This window comes from Salmo salar, chromosome ssa16 (assembly GCF_905237065.1).
Source record: "Salmo salar chromosome ssa16, Ssal_v3.1, whole genome shotgun sequence".
Taxonomy (NCBI): Eukaryota; Metazoa; Chordata; class Actinopteri; order Salmoniformes; family Salmonidae; genus Salmo; species Salmo salar.
The window spans coordinates 87,721,284-87,739,321 of NC_059457.1; the positions used below are offsets into that span (position 1 = coordinate 87,721,284).

Below are 18,038 nucleotides of genomic sequence, written 5' to 3' on the forward strand. Positions count from 1 at the left end.
ATGCAGGTCAAGAGGTGTGTTTTCCCTTCAGCATCTGCATGTGGCATACGTCAGCTGAACTGCACTACCGAACATGCCCTCTGAGCACAGTGGAAAACATGCTTATAGACTGGAAGCCTTGCCCCTTGATCCGAAAAGGGTGTAATTGCAGACCGCAATTAGGGGCGTTCTCTGATATCGGGTGTTTAATGACTTCAAGTTTACACCAATTGATGCTCCCCATTGGTCCGTGGCCGTTTCTTTTGCTTTGGGACAACAGTTTTTGACTACTGTAGCATTGTAGCTAAACATAACCCTAACCCGTTTCCTAACCTTAATCTCAGTCTCCTAACCACCACGTTAATTATCATAACCTGCCACGTTAGTTATCCAAACCTGCATGGTAAACAAATCCCTAACCATCACCCTTTTCCTAACCTTAACCTCGGATCTCCTACCTGCCACATTAGTTATCCAAACCTGCATGGTAAACAAATCCCTAACCCTCACCATTTTCCTAACCTTAACCTCATTCTCCTAACCTGCCACGCAGGTGTCATTTACCAGTTGAAGGATACCGATTGTAAAGATTAATTGTACGTGCGGCTGAAAGATTTTTGGGAGTTCAGGAATTAACATTGGAAGCATTGCAGGTAGTGGTGGAAAAAGTACCCAATTGTCATACTTGAGTAAAAGTAAAGATACTTGAGTCCTTTCCTATCAAGGTAAAAGTGAAAGCCACCCAGTAAAATACTACTTGAGTAAAAGTCTAAAAGTATTTGGTTTGACATATACATCAGTATCAAAAGTAAATGTAATTGCTAAAATATACTTAAGTATCAAAAGTAAAAGTATAAATCATTTCAAGTTCATTATATTAAGAAAACGATTATCTTGTAGTTTAAATGTATTGATAGTCAGGGTCACACTCCAACACTCAGACATAGTGTTACTCCGATTTCAGAGCACTCTCGGGTGAGTGTGCCAGAGGGCTGAATAATTGATGAAAAACGAACGCTCAACACCCCTTGAATACGGCTGGTGTCAGTAAACGTCGGCAAAAAAGCGTAATTAAATTGTTGCCTGCAGCACAGTTAAAGTCACCAATGCTCTGGATAACAGGAACACAGCCTAACCGCTCTGCTAAGGCGAGTAAAATGGTCAGAGTTCTCTCATTTGCACTGGAAGTAGCTAGCAAGCTAGCCAATGTTAACCAGTTAGCTTGGATGCTTGACTGCCGTTGTGAGGTCAGAACGCTTGAATCAACCCTACTCCTCCGCCAGAACGTCCAGTGTGGTTCTGAACGCTCCGAGACCGATACGAACTGACAATCTGACAACGCTCTGAATTTACGAACGCCCAAGCGCACTCTGGCACTCCAGATTGAATTTAAGATCTCACCCATAATTGACAAACAAAGTATTTCTGTTTAGTGAGTCCGCCAGATCAGATACAGTAGGGATGCGTGAATTGAACAATTTTCCTGTCCATTTCCTGTCCATGCAAATGTAACGACTACTTTTGTGTGTCAGGGAAATTGTATGGAGTAGAAAGTACATTATTTTATTTAGGAATGTAGTGGAGTAAAAGTAGAAGTTGTCAAAAATATCAAAAGTAAAGTACAGATACCCCAAAATACTACTTATGCAGTACTTAAACTATTTGTACTTAAGTACTTTACACCACTGATTGCAGGGAATACTGACTGAAGATGTTCCTCCCTACGAGGCCCATGAGACTGTGTAGGGATGTGATTTGAATAGGACTGTGACTAAGAGTTCCTCCCTACGAGGCCCATGAGACTGTGTAGGGATGTGATTTGAATAGGACTGTGACTGAAGATGTTCCTCCCTACGAGGCCCATGAGACTGTGTAGGGATGTGATTTGAATAGGACTGTGACTGAAGATGTTCCTTCCTACGAGGCCCATGAGACTGTGTAGGGATGTGATTTGAATAGGACTGTGACTGAAGATGTTCCTCCCTACGAGGCCCATGAGACTGTGTAGGGATGTGATTTGAATAGGACTGTGACTGGAGTAGTGGGATGTTATTTATCTATTTTTGTGTTTTGTTTTGATGTCGTTGTCCCCCCTCCCTTTATCCACAATGGACATGTATTTCTTTCTACAGTTTACTAACCGTACAGTAGGTGGCGGCAGACACGTTATATTTGTGTAAATGTCAGTATACCAGAGAAGAAGATGACGCTGTTGTATTGTCGTTGTGGGGAACAGGAAGTTCCGGGTAGAAAACGACAGAACTGTGCTTGTATGTCGATAGGGGTTGTGTCCGTTTCAAATGTATTATTGTAGGTATGTAAAAGCACGTTTAAACTTTCTAATGTCGAAATAATATATAATATGCTAGGTAACAAATCCGTCAAGGTATTATCACGTTTGGTAAAGGTTTTAATTATATGTGTTATTTTGGGGTCAACCCGAGTGAGTGAAGAACGTGATTCAAAACGATTTTACAAGTCACATAGCTAGACTTTGGGTTTGTTTGAGTGTATGGACACAATTTAGTAAAAGTAATTTCATAAAGATTCCACTTATTTGAGTTCGTTTTCACATGTTCTTGGTTTTGTGTAAAATGTTTATGAGCTGGTAAATAGCCTCTTCCGAACCATCCTGATCTCGCGAGTTTACATACACTGTTTCGTTAATGTACGCTCGCGAGATCAGGATGGTTCGGAGGACGCTAGTCAAATGGCGGCTTCAACGGTTTCGGTCGTCTTTCGAGGAGTTTGCTCGTGGTGAAATGGCCACATGAGGCTGTGTGCTGGAGTGTCAATAGAGGGAAGCTAACTGAAGTTATCCTTCACCATTTGGAGAGAGAGGCCAACTGCATGGAATGGCGTCGATTAATGCAGATGAATCAGAGCACCTGTCAAACTCATTCCATGGAGGACCAAGTGTCTGCGGGTTTTCTCTCCACCTTTGTACTTGATTAATGTATTAAGGTCACTAATTAGTAAGGAACTCCCCTCACCTCATTGTCTAGGTTTTAATTGAAAGGAAAAAACTAAAACCTGCGGAGACTCGGCCCTCAATGGAATGAGTTTGACACCCCTGAAACAATGGAAATGGAGAGAGAGTTTGAGAAGCAACAGCTGTGCTGGAATGCGATCAATGTGGGGGACAGTTCTGATATGGAGCAGGAGGATGAGGGCCTAGAATGTGAATGGTCTGTAGTGGAAAGACATAGGAAGAACAGAGATAATGATACTGGAAGCAGTGGTGCATGTAGTATAGAAACTCTAAAGAGGTCCAAGGTAGGGAGCTAGAGTAATAATGTGTCACAGTGGAAAGTTGGGATGGTGTTTGAGGAGACCACAGGGCCTCATTTACACCCTATCTGATTAACCAAGGCCATAAAGAGAGGTGAAGTTAAACTGGGCCGCATCCGTGTAAATGAGAACTTGTTCTGAACTAGCCTACCTGGTTAAATAAAGGTGAAATAAAAAATTGAAAATGGTAGATTGTTCATATCTTGTACTAGTCAGGTTCATCAAGGGAAGATTCTTCAATTGGAAAATCATAATGGGACGAAGCTCAGAAGCCGTGCTAAATTGAAGGGAGTAATCTCTGAGGTCCCAATATCTATGTTCATGGATAATATTGTTAAAGAACATGTGAAGGGAGACAGAGTGGTTGAAGCCTAAAGGTTGATCAGTAGGAAAGGGGGTTAAAGAAGTGAAAGCTTATCAGTGCTGTTGAGGTTTGAGAAGGTTTTGTCTGGAAAGGTACAGAATAGGATTCCTTGTCTTCAATGTCAGAGAATTTGACCCAGCCTCATCAATCAAATCAAATGTATTTATAAAGCCCTTCTTACATCAGCTGATATCACAAAGTGCTGTACAGAAACCCAGCCTAAAACCCCAAACAGCAAGCAATGCAGGTGTAGAAGCACATTGGCTAGGAAAAACTACCTAGAAAGGCCAGAACCTAGGAAGAAACCTAGAGAGGAACCAGGCTATGAGGGGTGGCCAGTTCTCTTCTGGCTGTGCACATTATTGTAATTTAGCAGACACTCATCCTGTGCTGGCCCCCCGTGGGAATCGAACCCACAACCCTGGCATTGCAAACACCATGCTCTACCAACTGAGCTACAGGGATGTCAGTTGGTTTTTCATAACCGATCATTGAGAGTATCTCTACCGCTCCTGCTGTCTCTAGAGAGTTGAAAACAGCAGGTCTGGGACAGGTAGCACGTCCGGTGAACAGGTCAGGGTTCCATAGCAAAACAGTTGAAACTGGAGCAGCAATGGTGAATCATCACAGTGTTTTTAAATGTCAAAGAATGGGACATGTAGCTGTTGAGTGGAAAGATGTGCCAAGTGGGGTGGGGAACATGATTACGGTGAATGTTGGTGCAATGTGACGGTTAAGTGTTGCAATTGTGCAGAGGGTGCAGCATTTGTGCAGCATTTGGTGGATGCCAGGTGTAGAGAGATGCTCAGAGATATAGAATCCGTCATGATGTATGATATGCAGAGGCTGTAAGACAGACTGGTGGAACTACAGTGCAGACTGATGGAGCTTCCATGGTTGGTCCTGTAGTAAGAGGACCTACTGTCAGACTGACGGAGCTTCCATGGTTGGTCCTGTAGTAAGAGGACCTACTGTCAGACTGATGGAGCTTCCATGGTTGGTCCTGTAGTAAGGGGACCTACTGTCAGACTGATGGAGCTTCCATGGTTGGTCCCGTAGTAAGAGGACCTACTGTCAGACTGATGGAGCTTCCATGGTTGGTCCTGTAGTAAGAGGACCTACTGTCAGACTGATGGCGCTTCCATGGTTGGTCCTGTAGTAAGAGGACCTACTGTCATACTGATGGAGCTTCCATGGTTGGTCCTGTAGTAAGAGGACCTACTGTCAGACTGATGGAGCTTCCATGGTTGGTCCTGTAGTAAGAGGACCTACTGTCAGACTGATGGAGCTTCCATGGTTGGTCCCGTAGTAAGAGGACCTACTGTCAGACTGATGGAGCTTCCATGGTTGGTCCCGTAGTAAGAGGACCTACTGTCAGACTGATGGAGCTTCCATGGTTGGTCCTGTAGTAAGAGGACCTTCTGTCAGAACTGGTCTTCCTACTAGTCCTGACATGGTTTCGAGGCCTGTTCAGAAATCTTGTGCCTATACATGTGCTGTGACAAAGGATACTTCAATATTGAATAAAATGTACTTCATAGCTTTCATTGGTAAGGTTATCAACAACTTGGATTGTGTAAAGCAGAAATACCAGGTTTAAAGTTATCTTGTAAACTTCAGCAGAGTTGTTGGTGGTAACAGATGTTATTGTTGGCATGGTATTTGATAAGCTGGATAACCTAAGGGTGGATTGTCTCAGCATGATATAGACCCCAATGTTTGCAACCACAGAAAGGGATCTATTGATAAAGTTTATTAGGGGTGTGGGAGGGTTTTTGGGGAAGGGGGGTGTGGTAGAAGTTAATAGGGATTTCTTGGTTTATTTTATTAGTACAGAATTAGACAGACATGAACCTTAAACGTTTGTTTGTGGACCACCATGATACCATAGGAGGTCTGCATCAACGGACTTCAGTGCAGGTAGTGCCTCATCAGAGAGAGAACATTTCAGTTGCACTACAGTTTTGAAGCTGAATGTAATGATTGTCAGTTTTTTACATGTGTACTAATATTCAGACACATTCAGTTGTTTCTATATTAATCTGTAATTCAGGGCTTCAAGTAAATAAATATTAGTGCTTGAAAAAGTACTTAAGTCCTTGAATTTGCCACTGTACGACCCCTGATAATTCTTACTATGGTGTGAATGGGAAATACAATGTTTTTTTGTGAGTGAAATAATACAGTGAAGACAAGGTTATTCATATTCTTTTTTACATAGTACTGCATAAAACATACTGCAACCTTGTTCTAAATGGTTTTTGAGTCATTTATGCATTTATGTGAATTTAGGAAATGTACTATAGATATAATTTTATTTTTTATTTTAATTTTACCTTTATTTAACTAGGCAAGTCAGTTAAGAACAAATTCTTATTTTTACTGACGGCCTAGGAACAGTTGGTTAACTGCCTTGTACAGGGGCAGAACTGCCTTGTACAGGGGCAGGCTTATGTTGTGCAATTTAAAATGTGTACTTTGTGTCTAATGTGAATGAATGTTTTGTCAAGGATTAGCTACCTGATCTACTGAAATGAGATAATTGAACAAGAAAAAATAGAAAATATTTTTACAGAATAAAGAAAGTGCCAGAACTGTCAAGAAAGTAACTTTTGTGTCCGTTTGTCTTTATTACTTCAGGCCGACTCAGATCAAGTCTGAGGCCGGTAACATCAACAGTGAGGACAAACCCAGCCTGCCTCTCTCCTTCCACACTGAGTCAAAACCTACAGTCACTGGGTCCTGATTGTGACAGTGGAGCCCAGTTTGCACTGCAGGATCCAGAGATGTCATCAGTGAAGCTGGAAGACTGCAGTCAAACACTGGAGCTGAATGTCAACATTAAAGATGAAGAAGAGGAGGAGAAGATTAGGACAACTGTTAATCATGGTAAGAGCAGGTTCTATCTATAAGTTATCTTCATAAATTAGACCTCCATAAGTTATAACCCAGTCTACTGCTAGGTTGAATTCTGTAATTCTGACATCACACATCCCTGAACCACTCAAGACTTCACAGCGAAGTAACATTTTTTTAAACTTGTAACGCTTGCATATGCCCACACATTGTCTCAAGAACGTTGAAAATGTTTCATACCCTCAATCAGTTAGTTAGGCATACCTCATTTCAAAATAGGCCATGACATCATCACTGTCAATATTTAATTATAATTCTTCACGTTTTACCAGTGAAATGACCAAGCTGCGTCTGCATGCCAATCGTTTGATCTCAATCAATTTCATGGGAATATGCATTTAAATCTCCTTAAATTTCTGTTTGGTTAGCAAATTAGAGCAGATGGTGTTAAATTATATAGACTTCCTGTATTTTGTTTTAATCAAAGCACATTCTGCCTAATGGCGCGCGCTGTTGAGTTTGGGACGATTCAGCAAACCCTCCTAAAATCTCGTAAGAAATTAGGTGTTGCTTTTGTTGTAACAGTAATGTTATGCTATGATATTTGGTTATGTGGACTACTAATTAATCACTAGGTGATCGTCCAAGACATTGATCTAACTTTACTAAACAAACACCATTGTGGCGGCGCATCGCTCCTGCAGCACTACACCCCTGCAGTCTGCTGCACCGAACTAGCGATTGATGCTCACCTGGCCTACTCTTTTGCCCCACGCAACATTTGGTAACGAGAGAACATGTTTGGCTGTTTTTATGAAAATCTGGGGATATTTGGCCAAGGAAACATTTCTGGTTGGTCTCAAGGAATGTCACACAGGGAGACTTTTTAAAACAGGATTGAGTGAAGTAGCAGCTAATGCCCATGGAGATCCTAACAATTATTATTATTATTAACCTTTATTTAACTAGGCAAGTCATTTAAGAACAAATTATTATTTACAATGACGGCCTACACCGGCCAAACATGGACGACGCTTGGCCAACTGTGCGCTGCCCTATGGGACTCCCAATCACGGCCAGTTGTGATACAGCCTGGAATCTAACCAGGGTGTCTGTAGTGATGCCTCTAGCACTGAGATGCAGTGCCTTAGATGATGCTGCGCCACTCGGGAGCTCATAAGGTTGATGAAATTCCATTATCTTTCAGTCTAATAGGGCTATTTACTTCCTTTTGTAGCTCTTCACCAACTTCTTGTATGTATATTGTACATAAATATAAACGCAACATGCAACAATTTCAACGATTTTACTGAGTTACAGTTCATATAAGGGGCGGCAGGTAGCCTAGTGGTTAGAGCGTTGGGCCAGTAACCGAAAGGTTGCTGGATCGAATCCCTGAGCTGACAAGGTAAAAATCTGTCGTTCTGCCCCTGAACAATGCAGTTAACCCACTGTTCCCCGGAAGGCTGTCATTGTAAATAAGAATTTGTTCTTAACTGACTTGCGTAGTTAAATAAAGGTTAAATGTATTTAAAAAAAAATATATATATATAATAAGGACATCAGTCAATTGAAATGAATTAGGCCCTAACCTGTAGATTTCACATGACTGGGCAGAGTTGCAGCCATGGGTGGGCCTTGGAAGGCATAGGCCCACCCACTTGGCAGCCAGCGCCACCCACTGGGGAGCCAGGTCCAGCCAATCAGAATGAGTTTTCCCCACAGAAGGGCTTTATTACAGACATAAATACCCCCCCTCAGATGATCCCGCTGGTGAAGAAGCCAGATGTGGAAGTCCTGGGGTGACGTTGTTACACGTAGTCTATGATTGTGAGGCCGGTTGGACGTACTGCCAAATACTCTAATACGACGTTGGAGGCAGCTTATGGTAGAGGAAATAACATTCAATTCTCTGGCAACAGCTGTGGTGGACATTCCTGCAGTTAGCATGCCAATTGCACGCTCCCTCAAAACTTGAGACATCTGTGACATTGTGTTGTGTAACAAAACTGTACATTTTAAAGTGTCCTTTTATTGTCCCCAGCACAAGGTGCAGCTGTGTAATGATTATGCTGTTTAATCAGCTTCTTGATATGTCACACCTGTCAGGTGGATGGATTATCTTGGCAAAGGAGAAATGCTCACTAATAGGGATGTAAACATATTTGTGCACACAATTTGAGAGAAATAAGCTTTTTGTGTGTATTGGAAAATGTCTGAGATTTTTTATTTCAGCTCATGAAACATGGGACCAACACTTTAAATGTTGCGTTTATAGTTTTTTTCAGTGTAGTTAGGCATTACTGTCCTCTCCATGTTCGGCTGGAATTTAGCCTGAAAAGGATTTGAGAAATATGATTGGTTGAGGATTAGGCCTACGTCTCGTTTTGCACTGCACAGAATATCAGCTCTCAACAACGTTGGAGAATTGTTGAACAGAACCAGTAGACTACCACATCCTGATGATTTATATCTGATAGATATATATTTAATATTTTTTGTTGTAGAAACATCTCAAGGATGATCAATGGAAACAGGATGCACCTGAGCTCAATTCAAAAGTTTGGGGTCACTTAACACCAGTCTCAACGTCAACAGTGAAGAGGCGACTCCGGGATGCTGGCCTTCTGGGCAAGAGTTGCAAAGTCCAGTTTTATTGCTTCTTTAATCAGCACCACAGTTTAAACCTGTGCTAACATAATTGCAAAAGGGTTTTCTAATGACAAACTTGGATTAGCTAACACAACATGCCATTGGAACACAGGAGTGATGGTTGCTGATAATGGGCCTCTGTACGCCTATGTAGATATTACATAAAAAATCTGCCGTTAACATGTACAATAGTCATGACACCAGTATTGGATGACACCAGTATTGCCAGCATTTGGTTTATTCACTGGGCTATCTGGAGTGCTCAGAGTGTAGACTAAGGAAGTGAAGTAGACAAACTGCCAGTGTTTTAAAGTTCTATGAAATGAGTCTGTGTAGTGACTAACCCTTGTGATGTTGAGTGGAGGATGATATAGCTCATCATTTTCATGACTTTTGCCTCTTTTTAGTTTTTGACTCCTACCCAGTTTTAGAATAGTTTTATTCCCATACAGCCTACTGAAATGAATACATACACTACCGTTGAAAAGTTTAGGGTCACTTAGAAATGTCCTTGTTTTTGAAAGAAAAGTATATTTTTTGTCCATTAAAATAACATCAAATTGATCATTAATACAGTGTAGACATTGTTAATGTTGTAAATGACTATTGTAGCTGGAAACTGCTGATTTAGCATTTTTGGGGAATATCTACGTAGGTGTACAGAGGCCCATTATCAGCAACCATCACTCCTGTGATCCAATGGCATGTTGTGTTAGCTAATCCAAGTTTATAATTTTAATAGGCTAATTGATCAATCTGGAGCATTTGTAGGTTCAATTACAGCCTCAAAATGGCCAGAAACAAAGACCTTTCTTCTGAAACTCGTCAGTCTATTCTTGTTCTGAGAAATGAAGGCTATTCCATGCGAGAAATTGCCAAGAAACTGAATATCTCGTACAACGCTGTGTACTACTCCCTTCACAGAACAGCGCAAACTGGCTCTAACCAGAATAGAAAGAGGAGTGGGAGGCCCTGGTGCACAACTGGGCAAGAGGACAAGTACATTAGAGTGTCTCGTTTGAGAAACAGACGTCTCACAAGTCCTCAACTGGCAGCTTCATTAAATAGTACCTGCAGAACACCAGTCTCAAAGTCAACAGTGAAGAGGTGACTCCGGGATGCTGGCCTTCTAGACACTATTCTGGTTAGAGCCAGTTTGTGCTGTTCTGTGAAGGGAGTAGTACACAGCATTTTACGAGATCTTCAGGCGTTTCCAGCTACAATAGTCATTTACAACATTAACAATGTCTACACTGTATTTCTGATCAATTTGACATTATTTTAATGGACAAAAAATCTCCTTTTCTTTCGAAAACAAGGACATTTCCAAGTGACCCCCAAACTTTTGAAAAATAGTGTATTTTATTTTATTTTTTATTGTTTTTTTTAAACCTTTATTTAACTAGGCAAGTCAGTTAAGAACAAATTCTTATTTTCAATGACGGCCTAGGAACAGTGGGTTAACGGCCTTGTTCGGGGCAGAACGACAGATTTTTACCTTGTCAGCTCGGGGATTCGATCTTGCAACCTTTCGGTTGCTCTAACCACTAGGCTACCTGTCACCCGATATAGACAGAAGAGAATTGGTCACCGCTCTGAGCCTGGTTCCTCTCTAGGTTTCTTCCTAGGTTCCTGCTTTCTAGGGAGTTTTTTGTGGCCACTGTGCTTCTACATCTGCATTGCTTGCGGGAATTTAGGCTGGGTTTCTGTTAAGCACTTTGTGACAGCTACTGATGTAAAAGGGTTTCATAAAATACATTTGACTGACATGTATATCACACCAACTGACTGGTTCTTCTGATGTTCACACAGGATACCATTTTGAGACATGCTCTACATCCAGAGAGCAACAGCAGGAAGATCACAGAGCTAAGAGGTCTCACTACTGCCCACATTGTGAAGAGATTTTCCCATTTCTATCAAAACTAAAAATACACCTAAAAATACACACAGGAGAGAAGCCTTACTCCTGCTCTGACTGTGGGGTGAGTTTCTCTCGACTGGATACCTTAAAAACACACCAACGTATACATACGGGAGAGAAGCCTTACTACTGCCCTGACTGTGGGGAGAGATTCTCTCAAAAGACCAACTTAAAAGCACACCAACAAATACATACAGGAGAGAAGCCTTACTCCTGCTCTGACTGTGGAAAACGTTTCTCCCGATCAGAAAACTTAAAATCACATGAACGTATACATACAGGAGAGAAGCCATACTCCTGCTCTGACTGTGGAAAATTCTTCAAAACATCAACTGGGCTAACAGTTCATCAGAAAACACACACATTAGAGAAGTCTTACTTCTGCTCTGACTGTGGAAAATGCTTCAAAACATCATCTGAGCTAAAAGTTCATCAGAGAACACATACAGGAGAAAAGCCTTACTCCTGTTCCGACTGTGTAAAATGCTTCAAAACATCAACGGTGCTAAAACTTCACCAGAGAACACACACAGGAGAGAAGCCTTACTCCTGCTCTGACTGTGGGGCGAGTTTCTCTCGACTGGATACCTTAAAAACACACCAACGTATACATACGGGAGAGAAGCCTTACTACTGCCCTGACTGTGGGGAGAGATTTTCTCAAAAGACCAACTTAAAAGCTCACCAGCAAATACACACAGGAGAGAAGCCTTACTCCTGCTCTGATTGTGGGAAGAGTTTCTCCCTATTGGGTACCTTGAAATCACATGAACGTATACATACAGGAGAGAAGCCTTACTACTGCTCTGACTGTGGAAAACGTTTCTCCCGATCGGGTACATTGAAATCACATGAACGTATACATACAGGAGAGAGGCCATATTCCTGCTCTGAATGTGTAAAATGCTTCAAAACATCAGCTGAGCTAAAAGTACATCAGAGAACACACACAGGAGAGAAGCATTACTACTGCTCTGGCTGTGGAAAATGCTTCAAAACATCAACTGAGCTAAAACTTCATCAGAGAACACACACAGGAGAGAAGCCTTACTTCTGCTCTGACTGTGGGAAGAGTTTCTCTCACCAGAGCAACTTAAAAACACACCAATGTATACATTAAGGAGAAAAGCCTCATCAGTTCTCTGACCAGCTAAGAATAAAGTCACTCCATCACTTAATTCTCATCTCATGAAAGAAGTTGAAGTGGATCAAATGAAGAAAGTGTAGAACACTGTAATCCTATTGTTTCTCACTATGAGAGAACTGTGCAGAGGAAAGGGAGCATTATAGAATATTAGCCTCTCTTTACTGGTCAGTGTGCACCTTGTCAGTTTTAGTATGTTTTGTTTTGTTAGCTTCTACTGTAAATATTTGCCCTTAGTGTTGAATACCCTCTGTGAGGCTTCTCATTTTGAAAACAAACACTAGTCTGACAATTGACTAGGTGGTACTGCTTCCCTCTCAGCCTGGTCTGACTCTGTCTGTGGGGAGAGTGTCAACTGGGCAGCTTAAAAACACACCACCGTTTACAGGTAGGAGAGAAGCCTTACTCCTGCTCTGTGGAGAGGTGGGCGTGTAACTCAAACGTCTAGCCAAAGGCTGCGTGTTTGAATCTCATCACGGAGGATTTTAGCTAATTAGTAACTTACTTATTTTTAGCTATTAATTAGCATGTTAGCGTAGCATGCAACTACTTAGCATCTTTAGCTAACCTTTCCCCTAAACCCATTTAACTCTACCTTAAACCCCTCACCCCTAACCTAGCTAACGTTAGCAACAACAAATTGGAATTCATAACATGTCATACATATTACAAGTTCGTAACATATTGTATGAATAGCAATGCGTAAAATTACATACGAATTGTAATTCTACAAGTCGTATTATACTGAACAACAATCTAAACGCAACAATTTCAACAATTTACAGTTCGTATAAGGAAATCAGTCAATTGAAATAAATAAATGAGGTCCTAATCTATGGATTTCACATGACTGGGCAGGGGCTCAGCCATGGGTGGGACTTGGGAGGGTATAGGCCCACTTGGGAGCCAGGCCCAGCCAATCAGCATGAGTTTTTCCCCACAAAAGGTCTTTATTACAGACATAAATACTACCCCCCCCCAATTGCACATTCCCTGAACTTGAGACATCTGTGACATTGTGTTGTGTGGCCTTTTATTGGCCCCAGCACAAGGTGCACCTGTGTAATGATCATGCTGTTTTATCAGCTTCTTGATATGCCACACCTGTCAGGTGGATGGATTATCTTGACAAAGGCTGAAATGCTCACTAACAGGGATATGAACAAATCTGTTAACAACATTTGAGAGAAATTAGCTTTTTGTGCATGTGGAACATTTCTGGAATTTTTTACTTCAGCTCATGAAAGCAACACTTTACTTGTTTTGTTTATATTTTAGTTCAGCTTAAATTGGTAGGCCAATGTAATGTAACATACTAAATGGAATGGCACGGATGTTTTTGTAACATATAATACGTTTTGCTCTGAGACCAGGTTGTCCCTCTGCAGTATTCTGTGGGAATGAGCAAGTAGACGCTTTTTTGTTTTTTTTTACCTTTATTTAGCTAGGCAAGTCAGTTAAGAACACATTCTTATTTACATTGATGGCCTAGGAACACTGGGTTAACTGCCTTGTTCAGAGGCTGAATGACAGATTTTTTACCTTGTCACCTTGGGGATTCGAGCTAGCAACCTTTTGGTTACTGGCCCAACACTCTAAACACTAGGCTACCTTCCGCCCCTAACATGTATCAGATAGAGATGGTGTGATGATCACTTTTCACCACTAGTTTGGGGGGGATTATTTTACAACTTTATTTAATGATACAACTTATGAAATGAATAAATAAAATCTGATTTATTTATATAGCCCTTCTTACATCAGCTGATATCTCAAAGTGCTGTACAGAAACCCAGCCTAAAACCCCAAACAGCAGGCAATGCAGGTGTAGAAGCACGGTGGCTAGGAAAAACTCACTAGAAAGGCCAAAACCTAGGAAGAAACCTAGAGAGGAACCAGGCTATGAGGGGTGGCCAGTCCTCTTCTGTCTGTGCCGGGTGGAGATTATAACAGAACATGGCCAAGATGTTCAAATGTTCATAAATGACCAGCATGGTCAAATAATAATAATCACAGTAGTTGTCGAGGGTGCAGCAAGTCAGCACCTCAAGAGTAAATGTCAGTTGGCTTTTCATAGCCGATCATTGAGAGCATCTCTACCGCTCCTGCTGTCTCTAGAGAGTTGAAAACAGCAGGTCTGGGACAGGTAGCACGTCCGGTGAACAGGTCATGATTCCATAGCCGGAGGCAGAACAGTTGAAACTGGAGCAGCAGCACGGCCAGGTGGTCTGGGGACAGCAAGGAGTCATCATGCCAGGTAGTCCTGAGGCAAGGTCCTAGGGCTCAGGTCCTCCGAGAGAGAGAAAGAGAGAATTAGAGAGAGATTAGATTCACACAGGACACCGGATAAGACAGGAGAAATACTCCAGATAGAACAAACTGACCCTCGCCCCCTGACACATAAACTACTGCAGCATAAATACTGGAGGCTGAGACAGGAGGGGTCAGGAGACACTGTGGCCCCATCCGATGATACCCCCGGACAGGGCCAAACAGGCAGGATATAACCCCACCCACTTTGCCAAAGCACAGTCCCCACACCACTAGAGCGATATCTTCTCAACCACCAACTTACCGTCCTGAGACAAGGCTGAGTATTGCCCACAAAGATCTCCGCCACGGCACAACCCAAGGGGGGGCACCAACCCAGACAGGAAGATCACGTCAGTGACTCAACCCACTCAAGTGACGCGACCCCTCCTAGGGACGGCATGGAAGAACACCAATAAGCCAGTGACTCAGCCCCTGTGATAGGGTTAGAGGCAGAGAATCCCAGTGGAGAGAGGGGAACCGGCCAGGCAGAGACAGCAAGGGCGGTTCGTTGCTCCAGAGCCTTTCCGTTCACCTTCACACTCCTGGGCCAGACTACACTCAATCGTAGGACCTACTGAAGAGATGAGTCTTCAGTAAAGACTTAAAGGTTGAGACCGAGTCTGCGTCTCTCACATAGGTAGGCAGACCATTCCATAAAAATTGAGCTCTATAGGAGAAAGCCCTGCCTCCAGCTGTTTGCTTAGAAATTCTAGGGACAATTAGGAGCCCTGCGTCTTGTGACCGTAGCGTACGTGTAGGTATGTACGGCAGGACCAAATCGTAAAGAAAGGTTGGAGCATCCCCATGTAATGCTTTGTAGGTTAGCAGTAAAACCTTGAAATCAGCCCTTGCCTTAACAGGAAGCCAGTGTAGGGAGGCTAGCACTGGAGTAATATGATCACATTTTTTGGTTCTAGTCAGGATTGTAGCAGCCGTATTTAGCACTAACTGAAGTTTATTTAGTGCTTTATCCGGGTAGCCGGAAAGTAGTGCATTGCAGTAGTCCAACCTAGAAGTAACAAAAGCATGGATTAATTTTTCTGCATCATTTTTGGACAGAAAGTTTCTGATTTTTGCAATGTTATGTATTTGTGAATACATGTGTTTATGAATTGTCTTTAAAACTAGATTAGTTATTTTAGTTACTGATCATGAATGTGTTTGGATAACTGCATTGAAGCAAACTTTATTGATCTGCCAATGAAAAATAAAGTTACATGAATATGTACTGGTCAACCTCTTCTTCTCTTTAGTATTCAGTTCTTCATATTAGATCTGACAGTATGAATGGTTCTTATGGTTGTATTCAGTTCTTCATATTAGATCTGACAGTATGAATGGTTCTTATGGTTGTATTCAGTTCTTCATATTAGATCTGACAGTATGAATGGTTCTTATGGTTGTATTCAGTTCTTCATATTAGATCTGACAGTATGAATGGTTCTTATGGTTGTATTCAGTTCTTCATATTAGATCTGACAGTATGAATGGTTCTTATGGTTGTATTCAGTTCTTCATATTAGATCTGACAGTATGAATGGTTCTTATGGTTGTATTCAGTTCTTCATATTAGATCTGACAGTATGAATGGTTCTTATGGTTGTATTCAGTTCTTCATATTAGATCTGACAGTATGAATGGTTCTTATGGTTGTATTCAGTTCTTCATATTAGATCTGACAGTATGAATAGTTCTTATGGTTGTATTCGGCCATGAGACCAGAGGTGGCAGAACTGAGTGCTCAGGTTGGGATATAAGGGTTTGAGCATAGCCTGAAGGTAGAGATGGGGCAGTTCCTCTTGCTGCACCGTAAGGGAACACCATTGTCTTGTAGTGGATGTGAGCTTCGACTGGAATCCAGTGGAATGTATGGAGGAGCAGGGTGACATGGGGGAACTTGGGAAGGTTAAACACCCAGACGGACTGCAGTGTTCTAGATAAGTTCAGTGGCGACCCATTATTCAGGGCAGGTGGGCCACCTGTTTTGAGCCCCACAGTTTTAGCGATAAAAAAGTGAGAATAAAATGATCTGTTTGCAAACAATGTAAAGAAAAATACATATATAATCGAGTTATTAATAAAGCCGCATACAAACATGGTCTCTATTTTGTTTTCTTCAGTAAGGCAGCTCCAAAATGCAGGTGTTTCAGCCTAGCTCAGTGCTTTCTGTGGAGGTGGGGCAAGCCAGCAGAAAATATGGAGCGTTGCGCTGTGATTGGCTCAGTGTTCTGTCATTCATGGGGACAATACATCACTGCCAAGTCTAAGGGTAGAACTTGAAAATTCAAGCCCCTTGGGTGCTGCCATAGAGTTACATTAGACGTGCCCATCCAAGAAGGCTCAAGGTCATTGTCCACAGATAAAATTACAGCAAATCATGTTCTGTCTACAGTCGCTTTGATCATCATACTTTCAAAATCTGAGCTAGCAGTCATCATCATGAATCAAGTCGACAATCTACTATCAAATCCTTTTTAATCTTTGTCATATGAAGAGAAATTATAGATAAAACGCATCGGTGCTCATCGGCCATTGGACAAACATTACACAACAAGTTGGAAATTGCAAATTCAACAATGAGGGGTATGGAAGGAATCAGTGGCTAACTGCAAGCATTGCAAAGCAATCATTGGCCTGCTATTCAGTGGAGTGGCTGTGTGGTCCCAAGTCTTTCCTAGTTTAAAACTGTAAACATTCAACATTGGCCATGCTGTCAATGAAGCTTGATTTGTGCCGCGCTCAAAACAACTTAACTTGGTACTGCAAAATCTGACTTGAGTGAGTTCAAGACAACTGGGAACTCGAGGCAAAAACAAGCTACGACTGAGAAAATACGTTTTGAACTTTCATCCAACTCAGAATTGTAAATTGGGAACTCAGGCCTCTTTCTACAGCTACAACCTGAAGATTACTGACGTCATTATGATTCCATTTTTTTCCCTTCGAGTTCCCAGTTGTCTTGAAAGCACCATAAATCCAGAGAATGCCAGACTTTGATGACAAAGTTTATGACAAAATATGTCCACGAAGGACTGCCGTGCCACCTTCCTGTTCAAGTGTGCACAGCACAATAAGGTCCAAAAATGTATTGTATGCTGCTGCATAAATGATGTAATATGCCAGGGAGATATGTATACTGTAGCTAAGAAAGTAATACTAAGTGTATGTTGTGTAGGAAGATGTTAGTAGCCCATGTGCCTCACCCTTGTAATTTGGTCTATTTTCACCTCTTAATTTTGCCTACTGTTCTGACTTGGTGGTTCACATGTAGCCTATAACCTGTTTTTGAGAAATGTAATCATTGTAAGAATGTTCATTGTCTGCATGTATGCCCTTTTATGTATCCTACGGTTCTGACTTGGCGTACAGGGAGAACACTGTAAGAACAGCCCATGTCCTGAATTCTGTCGCTGTACATTTCAAAAGGGCTGAACAAATAGTTATATTGACTATGTCCGTCCTAGCTCGCTCATTAATGTCTTAATCGAAATTACAGATGGCCTCTTATCCGCTTG

The 18,038-nt window shown here is 41.8% G+C and overlaps 1 protein-coding gene across 4 annotated transcripts in view; it reads left to right on the forward strand.

Moving 5' to 3' along the window:
- The first annotated feature begins 2,182 nt into the window (after positions 1–2,182).
- Positions 2,183–18,038, forward strand: part of LOC106575388 (zinc finger protein 501-like) — a 38,451-nt gene continuing 22,595 nt past the window's right edge. Inside the window, exons 1-3 of one of the 4 annotated variants that reach the window (XM_014151893.2) lie at positions 2,213–2,293; positions 6,275–6,523; positions 10,955–14,248. In XM_014151893.2, coding sequence (XP_014007368.1) covers positions 6,421–6,523; positions 10,955–12,186 — 1,335 coding nt within the window. In that variant the 5' untranslated portion in view covers positions 2,213–2,293; positions 6,275–6,420 and the 3' untranslated portion in view covers positions 12,187–14,248. Of the gene's footprint in view, positions 2,294–6,274; positions 6,524–10,954; positions 14,249–18,038 lie in introns of those variants that run through there. The other 3 variants (XM_045696776.1, XM_045696773.1, XM_045696774.1) reach the window with 3 other exon arrangements.